Below are 22,101 nucleotides of genomic sequence, written 5' to 3'. Positions count from 1 at the left end.
TGAAGTCCGCCAGGCTTGAAGTTGCCAAGGTTGGAGAACTCTGCTTTAGACTGACGCGCACTTTACTGCAACCGCTGCAAGATCGAATCCGAGGCTCCGCCACCGTATGGACGCCTTCGGTCTCCCTTCCTAAGGCACTTCTCTCTCCACCCCCCACCTCCACCACCCCGTGCTACACGCTCGAGGAACGGGGAGGGCGACGGTTCCGTTTCAACCCGCAGTCTGACGTCAGCAGGAATTAAAGGAAAAGCCAGCAATTGAGCGCAGCGGCACTCTTCCGCCACCACCTCCTCCTCTCTCTGGCTGCTGCTACTGTAGAGCGGGGGAAGGAGAGCCGGACGGAACGTGGCGCGTCCCCTTTAAGGTTGCCACGGGGACGGTTCGGCAAGTGAGAACTAGGCTCATTGACGTCACGCTGGGCGGTGATTGGCGGAGAGAGCTGGGTTTCCGGTGGGAGCGATTGCCGAGAAAGAGAAGGAGGCCGCAAATCGGGACAGGAGGAGGAGGGTCGACCATCGCGGAGAGGCCCAAGCAGGGAGTCGCCGCTCGGACCCGGGGTAAGTCAGGGCCGGCCCTCGAGTCTCTCCCGAGAAGGGTGGAGGTCTTCGGGCGCAGCCGCGTAGGGGTGCAGCGAGGCCCGGTGTGAGAGGCGAGCTGAGGCGGCTTTTGAGCCGGGAGACGCCAGGCCTCCATTGACTCCAATCTCGCCTCAGTGGAAACCGTCGAGCGGCGAGGCGGAGGAGGACCGTTGAGGGGACGAGGTTAGGGGCTCCGGCGGGGGGACGGGGGCGGGGCGCCGGCGGGTCCCGCGCCGTGGCTGGCTTTTTGGAGAGGGAGGGGACCGGTTGAAAACAAGCGGCGCCTCTGCCCGAGAGGAGGGCCGTGGGAAGCGGAGGGAGCATCAGCGCGGCTCCCGGGAGATGTCGCCGCGTAGGCAGAAAGCCAGAAGGAATTGGGGTGGAAGTCCTGCTTCGAAGTAGCGGCTGGCTGGGGATTTTGTTTGTTTGTTTATTTTTGCTGGTAACCCTTGAGGAACACTTTAACTGATAAGATTATTTGAGGGGAACATCTATTTTATTTACTTTATTCATTAAACATGAAACTCAAGTCAACTGAACATTTAAAAATGCATCACCATTGGTGCTAATGGTTATCATTATTATTATTAATTTTATTATTATTAATTTTATTATTTTATTATTATTATTATTATTTTAAAATAAGCCGCTCGGCCCTTCCATTTGGGGACAAATTTCGTATTTACCTAAAAGGGCAGGATTGTATTGGGAACAGAATTTATTAATACAGCCCTTGTCTGTGTTGTTGTTTTAAAAAAGTAGTATTGGTGGTCTGGTTAAGAGATGGAGTGAACTAATGCTTGGATTGCTGTCTCCAGTGTTTTGATTTGTTTTAGGACATCTCCGAGCCCATATTGTATGGAGAACAAACCCTTAGCAATTGGCTACAGAATTTACCATTTGCTTTAGTGTGGTTGCAGACCTGGTTAATGGTTGCTTGCTCTGATCTCAGGAAATCTAAGCAAGCAGGATGAGGAGGGAAAAAAAACACCACACAGCCCAGAAGTAAAGAATGCCAAACCACTTCAGGAGTACTGTCAAAACTTGGTGGACGTGTCTATGTAATCACCGGGAGTTTAGATTGATTTTACATGCTTTAATGGCACTTTATGTTGGGTCTTGTCCAGAATGCTTCATGTTGGGCTATATTTGCACTCCTAAGTTCCTGTATAGAAAAATCAGTAGATCGATCACACCCAAAGAGTCGCTGCAACTTGCTTGATATTGTATAAAGTGCTTTCCTCTGGGTGTGGAGAAAAGTCCTATATCATTTTCTTATACAGTAGTAAAAATCATGTCAATCCTCCAGATGATTGTGTCAACATTTTGTCGTCTCCTGATAGAAATGGACTAAAGCTCATAAGGATATCAGATTGCTTGTTCTGACTTTAATGACTAGTCCTGGGTTAAAATGAGAGATACTGTTCTCATAGATAAAAACTGCTAAGTTTAAAATAGCCTATAATTTATGATCTCTTGAATATCTTGGTTTTCCTGTTCTGGTGAATGAACAGTTACTTTTGAACAGAAAGAACGCATTTTGTAACTCCCAGTTGCTTTTTTTTCCCCTTAGGAGAATTATAGGGAATTACCTTGAAATATGTTAAGTGGTTCAGACTGTTATTAGGGTCTTGTAATAGTTTATTCTTCAAATATGCAGCAGCATTTCAATAAGATGGAGGATTCTTTTTGTCACTCATTTAGAATCTTTTCATATTTAGATTCAATTTTTGTTCATATTTTTTATTCCTATTGATTCATGTAGGTAGCAAATATTTTTTTTTGTCTGAAAGCAGACTTTAATTGCAGTGAATTTTTAAGACAGGTTTTATTTTAAATCCATTTTCTTCACATTGCAAATACTGATGCCAACGTAAAGATTACCGTCAGAATTGAATTGAATTGAATTGAATTTTCACTTGATACAGTATCTGTGTGTAAAAATACATTGCCATTGTTCTTAAGGTAAATTCTACTTAAAAATGGAATGACTTCTATTTGGCATTCCTCATAAAGTATTTTGAAAAAAAAGTTTGTCTGGTTTTTGCACTGTTATCTGTTGCTACGTGTCAACAGTGTGAATGTTTTTTCCACAGACTAATTTGCAAGCTGTTATAGAGCCACAGAGTAATTCTGGGACATTTAATTAAGTTGTGTGTTACTGACCTTTATTATGCAAGTTGTCAAAACAGAAGAGCCAGCTGATACTATAAAACTTAAGGCAATATGATTGCAAATGCCATCTAATTATATGTGTGCTGTTCAATTAGAAAAAAGTTTGCTGTAATGTTTAAACTCTGCAAGAATTGATACAAATACAGTGTTTTGAAGGGGAGATTGATTATTCATTTTTTATTTAATTGGCAAATTATCCTCAGCAATGGAAATCCAAGGAATATGTTTATAACTGTAAGAATATAGCCATGTATCTAAATGTCACATAGGAAAGCATGTATTAATAGGGTGGTCCAACTATTCACTTTCTTACTTCCGTTTTGAAAGGTGATACTGGGATTAACAGTCTCCTGCAAATTCTGTGCATACCTGTAGTTGCTGTTGACTTCATCTCAAGTAAGTGGTGATCAGCTGAAATACACTCTTTATTTCCATAATTATTTTTAGAAAATCCACTAATGAATATTTTAATTTAATTATGGCAGCTTTCTTTCCAATCAATTTTTTTCTTGGGAGCTATCATTAGTAAAATCATATATTTTCATTTATCTTATTATGTTACCATCATGTTCATTATTGGAAGCAGTTTAGCTTCTGATATTCCTAGGATAATTGAACATGGGTTTTGACTGAATTATGCTTTAATTTTTTTTCTGATTCCCCCCCCACATGACCATGTACTATGTCTGCAAATACGTTAATGTTCAACTGCTATGTTTGCTGAGAGACATAAGTCTAACATATCTAATGTAAACTACTACTACACTAAGGTTGCAATGGAAGCTAGAGTTTCAAATTTGTTTTCTTTCAGATACCAGCAATGGCAGCCTCTAGCAGTAGCAGCAGTGAAGAAGAACGTAGCCTCCGTGAATGTGAGCACTACGTCCAAAAACATAACATCCAGCAACTCCTGAAAGATTGCATTGTCCAGCTTTGTACAGTGCGACCTGAGAGACCTATGGGCTTCCTCCGGGAATACTTTGAAAGATTGGAAAAGGTATCAACTAAACTTCATAAATGAGAAAAACACTCTCAAAATAATAATCTTATGCTTGACCTGCAGCACATCAACTTTTCAAAAAAGTACAGCATTATTTAGTTCTCCAAAATGTGATTAAGACTAGACTTTGAGGAAAGTGCAGAGGCAGATCCCGTTGTGTAAGATTCTGGATTTTTTAAATATTCATATAACTCTTTGCTTCAAGAGATTTTTATTTAGAATATTTTAGTTCTTTGCTTTTCACACATAGAAACAAAAACTTCAAATATATTCTTAAAATCAAGTTTAACATCAATTTTCAAACTGGACAGAAAAGGCTTGGTCTATGAAAAGCACATTATGGTCCAAAATGAAAAGAATCATTGGAAGATAGAAAACTCTTACTATTTATTATCATTGGCAGGCAGAAAAACTTTGATTGCACAGTATCTGTGTATTCTGTGGTGCAGAAATTTTTAGAAACTAGGAGTACAATTGTTTTGTGCACCTGTACTATTTTTTGGTAAATGAAAAGTTATGTCTGATTCTTCTCAATGCTGTCCCATCGAAGGGGGATTTGCATGCTATTCAGTTTTGATTGGAGTAAACTATATAAGCCTTGCATACAAATTAGTGTACATGAGGTTGCTGCCATGTTATTTAATGGGAGTGAAGATGATGCTTTCATTCATGTTGTTGAATCTTACACTGTCTTCCTTGGGTTTGTTTGGCATGGCTGAAGAAATCTAAATAGCTAGCTTCAGACTTCATAGTAAGCCTTAAAACATGTATTACAAACTCAGCAAGGGGATGCACACAGCATGTCAACCCCAAATCATGATTTGGCTTAACATATTGTGTGAAAGAATTGGTAAATGATGTTAAGGCATAAACATTGTTTACAAAAAAACAGGCTGCTTCACACAAAACAATAATCCAAAACAAGCTACATTATAATTTAACCTGAATTCAGTCAGCATGTCTGAATTGTAGATGGACAGGCAAAATTTATATTAAATATGTTGCTAAGAAAAGACGCTTCAACTCCGTAAGATTTGTCATAGAAATATGGTATTGTTTACATATAATGTTATGCTTATAATCCTAGAATCTGGTTTTGACATGCTTTATAAAATATGATCTTCACTTTAGCCAGAACTGATTTGAACATATTGAGTGACTATTCATGGAACCTGCCAATCAGAATTAACTATTTTTAGGGACACATGCCATAAATAGAACTAATTAACAAAGTGGGCTGAGTTTACACAAGATGCTAAAGTACACAAAAAGTCCAGTGTTACAGCTAATCTACCTTAACATACATGCAAGTACAGTTAATTCTGCATCCTGTTTGGCTAAACACTTTGCATAGCTGCAACCATTTTATGCACATTCAAAGAGATCCAAATACATAAATTGTGTTTACTGCACAACATGGCTATAGTAATACTTTCTTCTTGTTCTTTGACTGCTGTGTCGGTAACAGCTTCTCCCATCTCTATGTCAACATTCTGTGGAAGGAGAGAAGGTCAGCAACATTCATGGCATGGCAGCTGATTATCTAAAGGCATATCACAAGACCAATATTTAGCGTTTTCTGCAGTCACTCTGAATTTAGATTAATACATTTAATTCTCTTGGGACATAATATTGGAAAACATATGTTTTGTTTTGTGTAGAAGAGTCACTTTGCACATATATTGATAATTATGTACAAGTACACCCTTTAAGGACGGATACATAAACACTACTTTGATGGGTAAGACTTTTGTGATCCATGCAGCTTTGAATTTGGCTTGATCTAAACATTGAATTATGCAGTTCTCTAAAAGCAGTCAAGTGATTGTGTGAGCTTTTAAGTTCCTGGCTTGGATTCAGAAATGTCTTGTGCCAGCCAAAAGGACTATCTCACTGGACACTAGCATGAATCTCTGAATTCTTCTATTTACTTATCCCCTAGTGCCCATTTATGTCAGGTCATAGGACTCTGGTCCACAAAGAGTGGAATTGATTTCTACAGAGTGTTGTCATGGGAAGAAGAGACAGCCAGTAAAATTCTTGTTTCTAGATCCAACAGAGGTTTCTTATGTATGAAATTCTTCATTGTAATTTAATGTTTTGAAGTACACTGTATGAAACCGATAGATTAATGTACTGATTTTTTAGTTGATTTTTTTTAGCAGGAGCCCTTTGAATAGGGACTGATACTTAAGGCAAGTGTGTTTATTTTAAAACTACATTTAAATCTTACCTTTAATAAAATATTAAAAAATATATTATTTTCATCAAAAGTCAGGTTTCAACAAGTATAAATAGTACAATGCAATAGCTTTATAACCAATGTCCCAAATTTCCATACTCTGGCCATCTAATGAGAAGGAAGGACTCACTGGAGAAGAGCCTAATGCTGGGAAAGATTAAGGGCAAAAGAAGAAGGGGACGACAGAGAATGAGGTGGCTGGATGGAGTCACTGAAGCAGTAGGGGTGAGCTTAAATGGACTCCAGAGGATGGTAGAGGATAGGAAGGCCTGGAGAAACGTTGTCCATGGGGTCGTGATGGGTTGGACACGAATTCGCAACTAAAAACAACAAACATAGATTGCATAATGATAGTCATTAATGACATAATTTGCTTGTATGACGATGTAAATTGTAATAATATAGTATTGACTTTAATGGATTGCCATGAATAATGAATATTTCCCCCGATAGAGAATTCACTCTCAAATCTACCCATGATCTAAAAGAAAATCCTGGTCATGTGCATAGCTATGATACATTCTTGCACATTTTTCATTGTTATTCTCCATCATGAGAGAATTAACCCATCTTAATTCTTAAAATGTTGCTTGCTAAAAATGACCACTACACTACACTACACAACATGGCAACATGTTTCAAGAACTGAATTGCTAGTTGTATTGCTTGTCTAATATATTACTTATAGGATAGTAATTGTATTCCAAAAAGAGGCATTCACTGTTGAACCAGAAAATTTCATAAATTTATATGCTGTTTTACATATGTAAGTTGCTACTTGTCTTTTTTCTGTTGTCATGTGTGATATATAACATTTCAATTCACAAAAAGTTACATTTTTATGATTTTAAAATGTTCATAATTAAAATTGATTAGTTAAAATAATGTTAAATTATTTTTATTTTAAAAGTTACAAAACCATTGCGCAAAATCTACTTGTCAATTTATGCAAACTGCTAGATAAGAATTTCAACATTATTTAAAAATTACTCTAGCAGATAATGATATGATTTTTCATATCATTAGGGCTTCAGGATTTATAAATTGCCTCTTTTTTCTAAAATAAAGGGTAATGCAGATTGTTCTAAACTTGCAGAAGTGTATAAGTATCTCTTCCCTTTTTAAACTTTACTGCAATATGCAATCTGATTGTATCAAATCCTATGTCACCTTATTGATTCAGTAATTTAATTCATTTCAAGTATTCATATGTATTTGGCAGCTTAAAATGACTTCTGCTAAGAATCAGTAATAACTTTAGGCAATTCTAAGTGCAAGATAGTTGACAAGAATGAATGTTGGTTTCTAGTAAGTATGTGATCCCGTTTCAACCATATAGTTTGTGTATGTGTCACTGTGTACGAGTTTAGTAAAACCAATTAAGAAAGGAGAAATAAACTGTAATGTCTATATGGCTTAAATTTCTGTTTCCTTCTAGGAAGAAACAAAGCAGTTTATCAGTCAGCAGAAAGCCAGCTCTCGCACAGATTCCCGTGAAGATGAAATTTCTCCTCCACCACCAATGAACCCAGTGGTTAAAGGTCGCAGAAGGCGTGGTGCCATTAGTGCAGAGGTTTACACTGAAGAGGATGCTGCCTCTTATGTTAGAAAGGTGTTGCTTCAAGTTGTTACTTCATATAAGCCTTACTTCATGCCTTGTATATTATTTTTTCCATGCTTGGCTGCTGGAACCTGTTTGGAGGAGACGAACTTATTCTATTGTATGATTTCATCTCATATTTTTCTGATGTTAACTCTCCTGTGATACCATCTGTGTGATCTATATGGCTTTTGTATAGTTTATTCAAAGCCTGGCTTTAAAAACCTGAATTATGAGAAAATCATTAAAATGTTGACTGATTTCTTGCTGCCATTATGCCAGCAAGAGGGACGAGTAAGACATAAGTTTTGTTGCTTTATTCATTTTATCTTGCCAGCAAAATCAACATGTTTTAAATTATCTGGATGTTCAGGAGATGGATTCTAATACACTGTAGTTAATACAGTGAATGGCAAACATGTTTTTCTGTATTTTTGGACTTCTGCTATGTTTTTCTGTAAATATGAATAGATCTGCTATCTTTGGGAAGAATAACTCATTTAATTTTTATTCTGAATTTGTATTCAGAATGTTGGCAAAACAATACATTAGATGATTTGTAATTTTTTCTTTCAAATTAATAAATATTAATTTGACCGCCTGCTGTTACCCTATGCCTCCCACCGACCCGTACGCTCTCACAGAGAGGGCCTTCTCAGGGTGCCGTCTGCCAGATAATGTTGGCTGACGGCCTCCAGGGGCAGGGCCTTCTCTGTGGGAGCTCCTACAGAGAAGGCCCTGGAACGAACTTCCCCCTGGTTTACGTCAAGTGCCTGATCTTCGGAACTTTCGCCGTGAGCTGAAAACGCATCTATTTATTCAAGCGGGACTGGCCTAATTAAATTTTAATCCGGGGTTATTTATATTTTAGGGTTTTTAAACTATTTTAAATGTTTTAAATGTTTTAAATTTTTTGCCATTTTGTAATATGTTTGTTTTAGTCTTGTTTTAATGTATATATTGCGCTTTTTTATTTGGCTGTACACCGCCCTGAGTCCTTCAGGAGAAGGGCGGTATAAAAATCGAATAAATAAATAAATAAATAAAAATATAGCATGCTAGATTAAATTTACCTATTCAGAAAAATGCTATATGATTGTGTCAAATAAAAAGAAAAGCTGGGATTCAGGGATGAATGATAAATCACTTAAAATGCCTTCAGCTAAAACTTTGTGGGTATCTTCCATATTGCAGGTTATTCCAAAGGATTATAAAACTATGGCTGCCTTGGCAAAAGCCATAGAGAAGAATGTGCTCTTTGCTCATCTTGATGACAATGAAAGAAGGTAGGGTCTCTTCATTTAAATCAAACTAGAGACTGAATATGAAGGATTATTTTCCTTTGGAAAATAAAATTTAAAATTTTTAAAATTTAACTTTGAACTAAGGTTTCCCAGCTGATTTCATTAATTTTTTTGAGGCAAAAATTCTTATGTGACTCTTATATGAAACTCAACTTAGATCAAACCCAGTGTATAGCTTTTAGAATTAATTAATTAAAATATTTAAAGTTTCTAACTGTATACTCCTCATTGGTTTTTTGTCTGAAAGGTAGATTTTTAAAGGTACTTGGATTTGAACTTGGATTTGACTCATTCTATAGTGACAGATGTACATTGAATGGAAAGTGTGGATTGTTCTGTATGCAGAGCAAACAGACTGTGCTGCATCAGAACTATGGTTCTGTTTTGAATGCAGCAGGCTTTGTAACGGCTGCATACAAAACAGAGTGACAGCTTGCCTGCTCAAAGTTTTGTCAGTCCAAAATAAAAAAAAATGTGGATCTGGGAACGGGAAAATTTCATAAGAATTTGCTTTTGCATTCTCAGGAGGTTGTGTCTATGGAATATTCCTCCTAGACTGTGTATTCCGTAGGATGTTACAGTAACCTCATGTCACTCCCAGAGTTTGCAATCTATTTTTTTTACTTCCTAGGCAAGATTAGAAACATAACTAAAGGTGAATTGTGAGATTATAGAAGAAAAATCTATCATTGTCCTTTGTTTGGCACAATCAGTACCCTCAAATTAGTTTTCAACTAGATAAACTTTGTTTTATGAATTTTGGGATTATTTTATAATAATTTATACCTTCTTTCTTGTACACATGCAGGGATTAATAATCATATCTGTGTCATAAAACATGTAGAAGTGCTCTTTAATGAAACTAAGCTATTACCCATACAAGGCTGCATGGATATTTTTAATACTATGAGTCTTCCTCTAACTTATCCAGCAGGTTTGTTGGCAAAGCCAGTTTTTAGTTTTATTTTAAAAATGGTGTTCATTATAATTGTTTTAGAATTGAAAAATGGGAAACAAAGTAGACTGTTCATATTATTACAGATTCCATTATGAAAATAGAATGAGGTAGGAAATAATACCTCATTTCAGCAAGTGAAATGCCAATAGTAAAAAAAAGATCAAGTATAGGGCCTCTGGTGGCTCAGACTGCTAAGACAGTCTGTTATTACCACAGCTGCTTGCAATTACTGCAGGTTCAAGTCCCACCAGGCCCAAGGTTGACTCAGCCTTCCATCCTTTATAAGGTAGGTAAAATGAGGACCCAGATTGTTGGGGGCAATAAGTTGACTTTGTATATAATATACAAATGGATGAAGACTATTGCTAACATAGTGTAAGCCGCCCTAAGTCTTCGGAAAAGGGCGTGATATAAATGTAAAAAAAAAAACCTTACAAAAACCATTCTTTTCTGATGACTTCATCTTAATTAACAATATTAGCATAAATGTGTTCTACTTTTTCCTTTTATGCTGAGTAAATCTATACTTCCTTTCAGTGATATATTTGATGCAATGTTTCCAGTCACTTACATTGCTGGTGAGACTGTGATACAGCAAGGTATGTGATTTATTTTTTTGACTGGAATTTATTTAACTTCTAATAGTTAGCTTACGTAACTGTTTTTTTATGATATAAGACTTGATATAGAAAGATATTCCTAATATATTACAGATAGTTCTCGACTTACAGCAGGTGGTTTAGTGATCATTCGGAGTTACAACGGCCCTGAAAAAAAGTGACTTATGATCCCTTTTCACACTTACAACTGTTGCAGTGTCTCCATGGTCACATAATCAAACTTTGGACACTTGACAACTGACTCATGATGGTAGCAGTGTCCCAGTATCATATGATCACCTCTTGCAACTTTTTGTTGAGCAAAGTCAGTGGAGAAGTCAGATTCACTTAACAACTGAAATGATTCACTTATCAACTATGGCAAGAAAGGGCATAAAATGGGGCAAAACTCACTTAACTGTTTCCCTAAGCAACAGGAAATTTTGGGCTCAACTGATTGGAAGTTGAGGACTACTAGTATTCACTGTGCAATATATTAGGGGTTTCTTCTAATGTAAGTTATTCATTATTTATTTTTTCTTGGTAATGCTTTGGTAAATTGGTTAGGGTTAAGGATACAAATCTTAAAAACAAATAGCAGCCAGCATTGGTTTTTGCAGAAGCTTTTACATTCACTTGAGGTAAGCTGGTTGATCCTTAACTATACGATCATAGCTGAATAGCTCCATTTTTTTAAATTAATAGTTAGACATAGTATACAAAGTCTAATTTGCATGAATTTGCACCAAAAACTGAAGGAAATACTGAATATTCTAAAATTTTGCTAAATATAAAATTGTAATTGTACATATTATGCTGATTGATGTTCGATCTAAAAAGTTCTGTTCATGCTAAAATTAAAAGGCATATCTCTAATGTTTTTTAAACAATTAGGAAAGTTATTTTACACACTGTCCTTTTCTTTCTTAAGGTGATGAAGGGGATAACTTCTATGTTGTTGATCAAGGAGAAATGGATGTAAGTTTTTTCCCCCTTTAAATATATTGATCTAGTGTCATTGCATAGTTTTAATACATCTACGATAATATTAAAGATGATCATGTTTATTAAATACAATACAACCAGTTGGGATTTGAGTCTCTATTGTGGTCTGCCTTTCTCTAAACTTATTTTAGCCATTTGTTTTGTGATATAGCACAGGCTACTGTTGAGACTAAATTAAGATATTGGTTGGTGCTTTAAATGTGTTAAGCGCTTTATTTTAATCATGGCTTATAAAATCATTACGTTTTGATAACTGATAAAGAAGTTTTCATTATTGATTCCAAATAATAATTGTAGCATATTTTCCTGGTACTTTTAAGTAATCAGGAATGAAAAGTATGAACAATAACTACCAAAGTCATTAGGAATTGGGTGGCATACAAATTTAATAAATTTAGTTTCAACGTAAAGAGCTTGGCCTGAGTTTCCCCATCCTATAGGAGATAATAAGGGGATTTGATCCAGGACACTGGCCTCTTCTGTAGTAATTCCCACTGTACTGCACATTGCTCCCTCCTGGAAGCATGATTCAGTCTCATCCTTATGCTCAAGAACTTTCTCAAAATGATTTTATTTCAGCAGAACCTGGAGCCTACATTGGCACATATCTGGTTTTATAGTTATGTGATATCCCTGTATATCTCTTTGAATGGGTTGTTTTAAGATACGGAATTGTTCACTGTTTGGATTGCTCACATACAGGTTGTCGTTGACTTACAACTATTCATTTAGTAACTGTTTGAAGTTACAACAGCACTGGAAAAAGTGACTTATGACCAGTTTTCAAACTTACGACCATTACAGCATCCCCATGGTCACCATGATCAAAATTTGAGCTCTTGGCCATTGGCATGTATTTATGATGTTGTCCTGTCCTGGGGTCATGTGATCTCCATGTGTAACCTTCCCAGCCAGCTCCTGACTGCAGAGTAAATGGGAGCAAGATTCGCTTAATTATGGTATGATTCACTTAATAACTGCAGTGATTAGTTCAACAACTGTGGCAGAAAAGGTCTTAAAATGGGGCAAAAGTCATTTAACAACTGCTTTGCTTAGGATTTTGGGCTCAGTTGTGGTTGTAAGTCAAAGACACGGGTGTCAAACTCGCCGTGTCATGTTGCCGTCACATGACTTTTTTAAAAAAATAATTTATATTCACGTGAATAGGGTGACTAGCAGCAAAGTGGATGGATTGAATTTCAGTGGGTTTATCATTGAAAGACCTGAGGGATCAGGTTGAGGACAGATCATCCTCTATGCGGTCACTTAAGTGTCAACAATTATTTGAAGGCACGTAATTAATAAAAAGTAATGTGCGACCTAGGTAGTACATTGAGTTAAATAAATAGAGTGAACCCTTTTATTATGCAAATAATGCTTAAACATTTTTCCAAACAGGAGCAGCCTCTTGATGTTTGCTTATTATGAACACATGATAAATTATTAAGATGTTATTTGTTTGATTTCATTCTGTTCCGGAAAGGCCTCAATGCTGTTAACAAAATTTAAAACAGAATGTAAAAATATTTTCTTTTCTTTTTTTTTTAAAAAAGCTAGAATTAACAAAGTACATATCAAAACAAAAACATAAAATATATTTTGAAATAGATGTGTATATATTCCTCCTCCAGGTTTATGTGAACAGTGAATGGGCCACCAGTGTTGGAGAGGGGGGCAGCTTTGGAGAACTTGCACTGATCTATGGGACACCCCGAGCAGCAACTGTCAAAGCAAAAACCAACGTGAAACTGTGGGGTATAGATCGAGATAGCTATAGAAGAATTCTTATGGTAAGTATTTCAGTGTCTTGAAAGAAACAATGCATTTATACCATACTTTATTTGGGGAAGCATATCAGTAAATAGAATTATAATGAATTGATAGGAAGAACAACTGAGTAGTGATCATTTCATCTGAATGTAGCCTTTCACAAAATGAATATTGGATGTTTATATTAGTGATCAGGTCAATACCCATGTCTGTGCTTATTTTATGATTAAGATGTCACAAATTGTTTGTTTATACTAAGAGATACGGAAATGAGGCACAGTTCTTTAATTTCTACTCTTGTGGTGGGACTTGTACAATTTTAGCTTGCTAAATCCCAGTCAAACATATTTATTGTTTTCATCAATGCAGATGAATGACTTGACAGCTCAGTTTCTGAAATTCACCCTTGCTGCGTTGTAAAGGTTAAAAGTGAATTACAGACATAACAGTTTTCTAAGAAGTCTTGAGCTGAGCCATATTATTAAGTATGAAATTGAATTAGTACTGTTTTACAGAGTTCTCAGTAATGCTCTAACCTGACCTCATAAATCTCATTTAAGCTGGACAAGTTTAGCTTTCATTTTTAATGTGCCATTTAATCCATTTGCACTTCAAAATATTACTTTAAATGAATACCTTTTATATGGTGGGAAGGCAATGAAACTCCAATCATCAGCATTCTAATAAAATTCATTTTTTCAACTGTAAATTAAATTGATGTTGCTAAATAGATACTGGTTGAAGAAAACAAATTCTTTTAACAGCCAGAAATACGCAAGTGACTCTTGCTTATAATTAATTTGTTTTGTCTCATGATGGCTAGAGAGTGCAAGGAAAACAATTACTGGTAGTGAAAATAACTTCTCTCTACACTATGTAGTGTCATGCCCATAATAACACACTATTAAATGCTGTGAACAGAATATAATTTCATGTGAATATTGGATCAGATATCTAAGACCCAAGGGGGCTTTTGTTTTTGTATTATACATTAAAAACCCTCTTAAATGCCAATAAATTTTCCTACCAAGTTTAGCACGACTGACATCTAGATGGATGCACATGAAACTGATTTTTTAAAAAATAAATGGACCTAATATGCAATATAGATACTTAGTGTAAGAATCTAGATGACACATTATGTTCATTATTTTTTTTTAAATGTAAGCCAGTTTTTTGCTCTCCTGGGTCTCTAAGTAATACACTTTTAAATTATTATTTACTATACAAGCATTCAATCAGGAACTAACAAACCAAGAACTCAGAACTATTTATGACCTTAATAAGCTCATGACAGGAGAGTATTCTAGCTTCCTAAAACAGAGCAAAATAGAGATAATACTGATTTTCAGGTGTATTTTCTTCCCCAACTTCTAGGGTAGCACACTGAGGAAGAGAAAAATGTATGAAGAATTTCTTAGTAAAGTGTCAATACTTGGTAAGTGTGACAAATTTCTTGGTGTTACTACTATACAGGCAGATAGAGAATATTACATGCATTCTGTTATTCTATATTTTGTTGCTGCTGTTCTTTTTATTTATTATTTTGCATTGTATTGTATTGCTCTTCTCTTTATCATCCTGCTTATACTTTGTCAATAGTCTGAAAGACATAAATTTTGGGGTTTTGTTCTTCCTTTTGACAAAAGTTTGGTTTGTGACTAACTTGTATTGCTGAAAAAATGCAGAAAAATGTTTCAATTTCTGTATGTGCTTCAGCATATAGCTTCCTCTTAAATATTTTCTTCCATAATTTTGTTTGGTGTCCTTCAGTCTTTTATTTTTTATTCAACTCTTTTCCTACATCTTTCCTACATCTGCTTCCTATATATCCGTGTGTGTTTGCGCACACCCATGCCCATATCATTGACTTGTTTATGTACTCATGTAGCCTGTCTCCAAAACAGGATTTAGAGTCCAGGCACTGCTTCAGAACATCTTTCTGTGCTATATATTAAATTGTCACATTTTTGCAACCTTGCTGTAAAGGAAAGCAACTGTACATGAGAAACTTACTGCTTGTAAGGATTTGTTAACATTATCAGTTGTATGATGACCTATTTACAATATTGTCAATTGTAAGCATTTACATATTTCTAAATAGAATTAATTTTTGATCACTTTATTGTTTTTAAAATACCTTATTTGTGTTGATGAACTGTTATGAAGAGATAACGTTTTGAATAACCCACCGCCCTAAGAATTAATTTGATTTTGATTGATTTTTGTTTCTTAGGACATAGGTACAGAATGGGTTTATTTTGGAGCGTTTTCTAAGGAGTATTACCAGCTCTGTGACTGAAAGAGAGAATCTCCTTATTGAACCTGGAACATTGAACCAGATGCAGGGATGTCCATTAGAGTTGCTAGTATTTACACTAAAAGTTCCTCATTAAGTTGCAGGCTCTTAACTTCCAGCAGCCCCAATAGCGTGACCAGTATTGAGTAATATTGGAATTTGCATTTCAGTAACTTAAGAGGGCACAGTTATCTTAGTCCTGGCCTCCTAATTAAAACATAATCACCTAATCTGCTATAAAGGACCTTGACAATCCTTTCAGCATTGTTGAGATGTTATTATTTGAACTGCCAAATTTGTGACTGTGAATGAATGTTAAATTATTTGTAGTAAAGTGAGAGATTGTGATTGAACAGCCTGCATAATGGCTATGTATGGCTATCTAATGGGGCAGATAGGAGCAGAAACCCCTCATTTTAAGTAAACAAATACCTTAATTATAAATCTTTGCAACCCAGAAAAATTTGCTATTAAATAGTTACCTTTTAATTTAGAATCCCTTGACAAATGGGAACGTCTCACAGTGGCTGATGCATTAGAGCCAGTACAGTTTGAGGATGGACAAAAAATTGTGGTGCAGGGAGAACCTGGAGATGAATTTTTCATTATATTAGAGGTGAGTAATAATAGTCTGTATTGTTGTTAGTTACAGTTTTAGCTTCATTTCTCTTGATTTAACTCTGATTTATTTTTTTTTGCAGTACAATCCCTCTCATGAAATGTGATTGTATTTTTGAAAATATATATAAAAATACTAGCAATACTTCACTGAGTTTAAAATGGCTCTCAGTAAATTTAATTATTTGATCATGATTGGAGAATATTATTTAAAAAAACCATACAGCAGAAAGAATATCCAGTTTGGTTATAAAACAAACTTGTGGGTAATATATGGCACCAAGGATGGACACACAGCTTCTCTCAGTAGATCTTAAGGGTTATGGGAACACATTAATTTGAGTTATTAAATGGAGCTGCCTCTGCTTTCCGAATCTATGATGAAATTGTTGTTTTGGCATATAGAAAAAAAACCTGTCACTAACCCTCTGATTCCTTTACAGGGTACAGCTGCTGTGTTGCAGCGCAGGTCAGAGCACGAAGAATTTGTTGAAGTGGGCAGACTTGCACCCTCTGATTATTTTGGTGAGTTTTCCTTTGTCTTCCATGCCTTCCACCTCCCATAGGCACATCAGTATTCTATCACCACGTCTCTATAATAGTGCTTACGTCAGGGAAATGCATTGCACTAGCGGAAAATACTGACATCAAACTGATACTAATCTGCATAGTAAAAGTTATTTGAAAAAGATGCAATATTCCTCAGAGCTAAATAAATTTTAGTAAAGGTGATATACTTCCTTCTTGGCTGGTGATGACGGAATAGCTTTATGTCCTTACCAATCTTTTAAAATTCTGGCTTGGAATCTGTCATAAGAGCTTTGGATTGGAACATCAGACATTGATTGAAATAAAATTCCCCTATCTAGATAGTTTATTATCTGTCATGATGATCTTTGGAATAGGGTGTGGATTGAGTTAAAACAGTGTCATATTATTAGACATCATATTATTATTTTTACAATATTGTAGTTATCCTTTAAATATATTTCCATGGTATTATGGAACATTTCCATAAATGTAAGAAAATTGTTTTCTCTCCTGTCTGAGGGGGATTAAAATGAGGCAATTAGCTTCTTCACACTTTTGTGCTAACTCCTCGAAGCCCAATTATATTAATAGCAAGCCATTTGGTATGCAAAGAAGTCTCCTGTCCTATGTTAACTGTAGTTAGCATAACTTTATTTTTTTTTAACTGAAAATAATGTGAGAAGAGGGAAATCAGACACATATTTTGACTTTTCCATCAATCCTATATAGAATTGTATTGTTTTCTAAAATACATATTCTAATATATGCGGCAATAACAATAAGCAACAGGTACAAAACCTGCAACCACAAGTGGTGTTAAGTCAGTTATGGATCATTACAAATAAATCTAAAAGGGGAGGAGATGCAAAACACGGTATGTTTAATCCAGATTTATTGGATTATTGGGAATTCTGAAAAAAAATTTTTATTTTAAAACACCATTCCCCAACAGTGTAAAAGAACATTTTTAACCATTTGAGCTTGAAAAAAGTCTCTATATGCATTATTACTTGGAAATAAGTGAATCCTTCACCAAATTTTGAGATTTTAAAGCAAAATTGCATTGAATAATAATCGGTGATTCTCCTAAGGGTAATAAATGGAGTGAAAAGGATTCTCGTCATTCTTAACACATTTTACTTATAATGTCTACGAACTAGTTTTTGCTTGAAAGAAAAGTCTAGTTTTCATTTGAAGGCAGATGGACGTACTCAGATGGGAATTGCATCTCTATTCATATTAAGGCAGGAATAGACAATCTTTTGATTACTGAAGTTTATATTCTGCTTTTTGACTGTATGAGAGCCATAGTGGGTGAAGCAATCCTCGAAAACCTGTGGGATTTGGTTTTTTCCTGCTTTTTAACCCTTGAGGTTGTGGGGGATTTTATTCTTTTAATGTAAGTAAAACTTATTTTAAAGGTTTAGTTGTGTTTCCTGTCTTTAAATGTCAGAGGTTTTTTCCAGTTTTAAATCATGGCTGGAGGAAGCTTCAAAAATCAGGTATGAAGATTTCATTTATCCTTAGAGCGTCAGGTTGCCCACTTCTAGGTTAGCATACAAGCCAACAATGCACGATGTATTATGTTGATGACATTTCACAACAATCATTTCCAAATATTTCCTGTTAGGGAGGTAAGAGAAAAAAGCGGGAACTAATGAGGTTAAAAGTAGCTACAGCTGTTCAGGAATTATTATAGTTTTTCTCTCATAATGAAAGAGAGCATAGTTTTAGTTCAGTACATAAGTTATCAGTTTTCCATTAATTGGTCCATTTGTAATAAATGTCTTTTTTTCCCTTGTAGGCGAAATAGCTCTATTAATGAATCGTCCTCGTGCTGCCACTGTTGTTGCTCGTGGCCCCTTAAAATGTGTAAAGCTTGATCGGCCCAGATTTGAGCGTGTCTTGGGTCCATGCTCCGATATTCTGAAACGGAACATCCAGCAGTACAACAGCTTTGTCTCTCTCTCTGTCTGAAGTCTCCCTCCTTCTCAAATACATGCTTCACAAACGCAGACTGTTTTCATTACTCTTGTGCAGAGCCACACGGCTACTGGCTATTGCAGCTTCCTGTCTGTCTGAGAGTGGGGGTGGGGTGGGGTGGGGGGACGGGAAGAAAGCAGTTGCTTTTCACAGCGTTTTAAATTTTAGAGTACTATTTTGGTGCTCCTAGCCCCATTGAAAATAGGGAATTGTATGGAAACTTTTACTGTTACTGCTTCTCTCTGTGTAATGTACACTGTCCAGTATGGCCAGTGACTGCCATTCCTTCTGCTGGGAACAATTCCTGAGCACCGAGATTATTGCAGTAGAGTTAAGGATGTAACAGTGAGAAATTCTAACCGTGCGTTCTCCACAGTGAGTCCCATGTTCCTTTTAGATTGTGATCACTTTCTACTGTACTTTTCTCAGACGGAGAAACTTACTTTCTCAGCTCAACCTCTTGGCAAAATGTTCTGGATATGAGTGACGTTTGGTTAAGTTTACTGAGATCAACTTCTAGTAAAACCAGAGTTAGAAGTTTGATAGTTTTGTGCATCTGTATCCATTTCAAGATGGCTTGGTTATTGTTTGTCAGGTTTTTGTATACAAGCTTTTGTTTTGGCAACTATTGCCAAGTGTTGCTATCTTTGGCACAGCAAAAAGTTTTGCCTGTTCTCAGATGTGAATATTTATAATATATGCCTCTCCTGATTTTTCTCAAAGGGCAACCAATGTGCTAAACCCCTGAATATAGGTGTAGGTGTTTACACTTGTGTACTGCTCCTCAGCTAGTGTGAGTTGTAACACCCCATCCACACTATCTAGAACAGGAAGCTGAAGGGTGCATTCTTATGTATGCAGTCTTACGCCTGCCCTTTCCAAGCTTTGCCTTCCCTGTTAACTTTGGAACCAGATAGTTCAGTGATGCTATTTATGTAACTGGTGGTCAATGCAGGATGGAATATACAGTCTAATTTAGGAAGATGATAGGACTCTGGCTAAAATGAAAGACAGGAAGCAGAAGAATCAATGTCTATTTCCTGTCAAACTCCTAACATATTTAGCTGGAAGGAGACACATGCTCTTGTTTGTTTGGCCTCACATTCTCATTGATCTAGTGAAATAACTAGTTTTGGAAAGTTAATCCTGTTGTCAAGTCAGAAGTGTGTTTCAGTATTTACCAGGTTTGTGTTAACAATATTCTGTGTGGCACTCGGTGCTATCCACTAGCTTTATTGAATTTCACAGTTGGAGAATGTAAGCAAGTCAGTTTATTTGTAACCTAAATGATCTAAAACTACTATAGAGCTTTATATGGGAGTGGCAGCAAGTGTTTTGCATTGTTTATGCAACGTGTTTCTTAACTAATCTTACTTGCCTGGTTAGCAGTCCCTCCCCTTGGACAATTGGACCTAGTATACACCTTTCTGACTTGCTAGCTGTTGGAAGAACATTTGCTAATCATACTTTGCAGTTGGAGGAATAGGAACCTTAGCATATTTTTTGAAAAAAATCTGTGGGCAGCTGTTGATATGTCCGCGTATCTGGATTTGGATTAAATGTAAAATATACATTGTTAATTCCTTCTGCTCATCCTAACCACCTTGGTAAGGTAAGGATATCCACCTGCATTCTTCAGAGATCCATGTTACTTTTTTCTCTAAATTCTATTCAGTTCAAATCTACAGGGATTATTTTTCCTTATACCTTTTGTTATTTTTGAAGCTTGATTTGATCCTTGTTGAAGCACCAAAAAGATTTTAAATGTTATGTAAGCGCTAAAAAAATGCACATTTTTTTATATAAGGCTTTCTAATCAAGTTTCACTACTGCGTCTTTTTAGCTTGCTGTTTACTCCCTTTTGTAGTTTTACCAACAGGATTTTAAGATGAACCAGCTATGTCTGAGTTAAATATTAATCACAGTTAAAGCTTTACCTTTGTGTGCAATTTAAATATGTTTGAATTCACAGTTGTATAGTTTGCCTTAGCTAACATTCAGGGCTTTAGAAGATAATCTGTTTTGCTAGGTCACTTTAGCAAATTAAAAAAAAATCTACTGCCCTAGAGTGCTATAGTAAACCAGAGGACCATTTTTGTATTGTTACCTGACTATAAGTCTGACTTATTGTATGTGCTAATATATTCCTTTTGTTATAGATTGTCCTAATGGCAGGTAAAGCAATAAAATGATTTAAATTCTTAAATGTAATCAGTGTTTTATTTTTGTGGGCCCTTCCCCTGCTAATTTTTGGATTTGAACAGACTAGCTGGGGATGGTCTTACTTTTTTTCTGATACTGACCCACCTTTTACCTTAGCTAATGTAACATAGTTCCTTATGTACTGTTAAACATGAACTTGTCAGCTCTTCAAAGTAGATCAGGCCTCTCCTATTTGATGATTGACTTAGTAGCAGCTCTTCTCCTGTCTCTCTCAGCCATTCATTCCCTCTGCGCTCTATTTCACTAGAGGAGGAGCTTCACCTTGGAAAATACTTTGGTTAGAGCTAATTTTCTTGGATACAGAATTTTGACTCATATAAACATATATAAATTGGGTGGGATTCATAAGGACAAAAAAACACCCTTGTTGCAGTTAAATTATATGGAAAATGGAGCCATGGTTCTGCACTAAAACATAAGATTATGTTTTTGGCTTAATGTGGAATGTAGACGTACCCTTTGTGGTTTGTGTGTAATGTGCAAACTGATCAATTGCATTGTAATCAACAAACCATAGATTAAAAATTCCAGCAAATGTTCGAATCAACCATTAGTATGTTTTACAGATCACTTAATGAGGAACAATTAATAAACACGGGCTCTGCTTTAAGTTTTAAAATTGAACTACGGGCTGATTGTCAAATAAATGAATCTTCTGATGCTTTGGCATCAACCAGTGCAAGAAAACATGACTTTCATAAATATAAAGTTTGTAAGATCACTTAATAAGAAACAATGTATTTGGTGTTTAATATTGTAGGGGATTATTATTCCTTTTGATAAGTATCTAGGTAGACTTCAAGTGTTTCATTATGGACAACAAATTCACCCTTGGTTTTTCCTTTTATATACTCATGAGTCATGAAGTACACCAAGTTAGTATTTAAACTTCCTGTATTGAGAGAAACCCATTCCTAAACCTCTCATATAATTGTTAGCATTAAAAACGTGCAAAAATGCCAAAAAATAGCACATAGGAGATAGTGACTACTTTATGGAAACTGATCAGCTTTTACTGCCTGAGATCCAAAGTGACTGCTATAATTCCTGTAATTCCATGGGCCTTGGAACCAGACAATTTATTTGAAGAATGTTTTAAATCTTCATAACTGGAAACTATCAGCAGAGGGAGCTGAAATACTGTACAATCATTGACATAAATAATATAACCAATTTAATACTCTTTGATGAACCATTGTTCAAATTTGGTAATCGA

General features: G+C 35.8%; 1 protein-coding gene across 1 annotated transcript; it reads left to right on the top strand.

Annotated features, from left to right (window-relative positions):
* The first annotated feature begins 406 nt into the window (after positions 1-406).
* Positions 407-20,868, top strand: PRKAR1A (protein kinase cAMP-dependent type I regulatory subunit alpha). Its single transcript, XM_058165663.1, has 12 exons — positions 407-557; positions 3,081-3,149; positions 3,565-3,750; positions 7,434-7,607; positions 8,790-8,881; positions 10,395-10,456; positions 11,388-11,434; positions 13,093-13,251; positions 14,609-14,669; positions 16,025-16,146; positions 16,592-16,673; positions 18,484-20,868. The coding sequence occupies exons 3-12, from the start codon at positions 3,574-3,576 to the stop codon at positions 18,654-18,656; spliced, it is 1,149 nt and encodes a 382-aa protein (XP_058021646.1). The 5' UTR covers positions 407-557; positions 3,081-3,149; positions 3,565-3,573; the 3' UTR covers positions 18,657-20,868.
* The last annotated feature ends 1,233 nt before the right edge of the window (positions 20,869-22,101 follow it).

Source organism: Ahaetulla prasina, chromosome 2 (assembly GCF_028640845.1).
Source record: "Ahaetulla prasina isolate Xishuangbanna chromosome 2, ASM2864084v1, whole genome shotgun sequence".
Taxonomy (NCBI): Eukaryota; Metazoa; Chordata; class Lepidosauria; order Squamata; family Colubridae; genus Ahaetulla; species Ahaetulla prasina.
The sequence above is the reverse complement of the archived record's forward strand: the minus strand, read 5'-3'. Positions and strand labels throughout refer to the sequence as shown.

Bases quoted from the DNA above. Each gene is read 5' to 3' on its own strand.
- PRKAR1A (XM_058165663.1), top strand. From the start codon at position 3,574: ATGGCAGCCTCTAGCAGTAGCAGCAGTGAAGAAGAACGTAGCCTCCGT. The intron at 3,751-7,433 runs GTATCAACTAAA...GTTTCCTTCTAG, and splicing joins ACTTTGAAAGATTGGAAAAG to GAAGAAACAAAGCAGTTTAT. The intron at 7,608-8,789 runs GTGTTGCTTCAA...TCCATATTGCAG, and splicing joins CTGCCTCTTATGTTAGAAAG to GTTATTCCAAAGGATTATAA.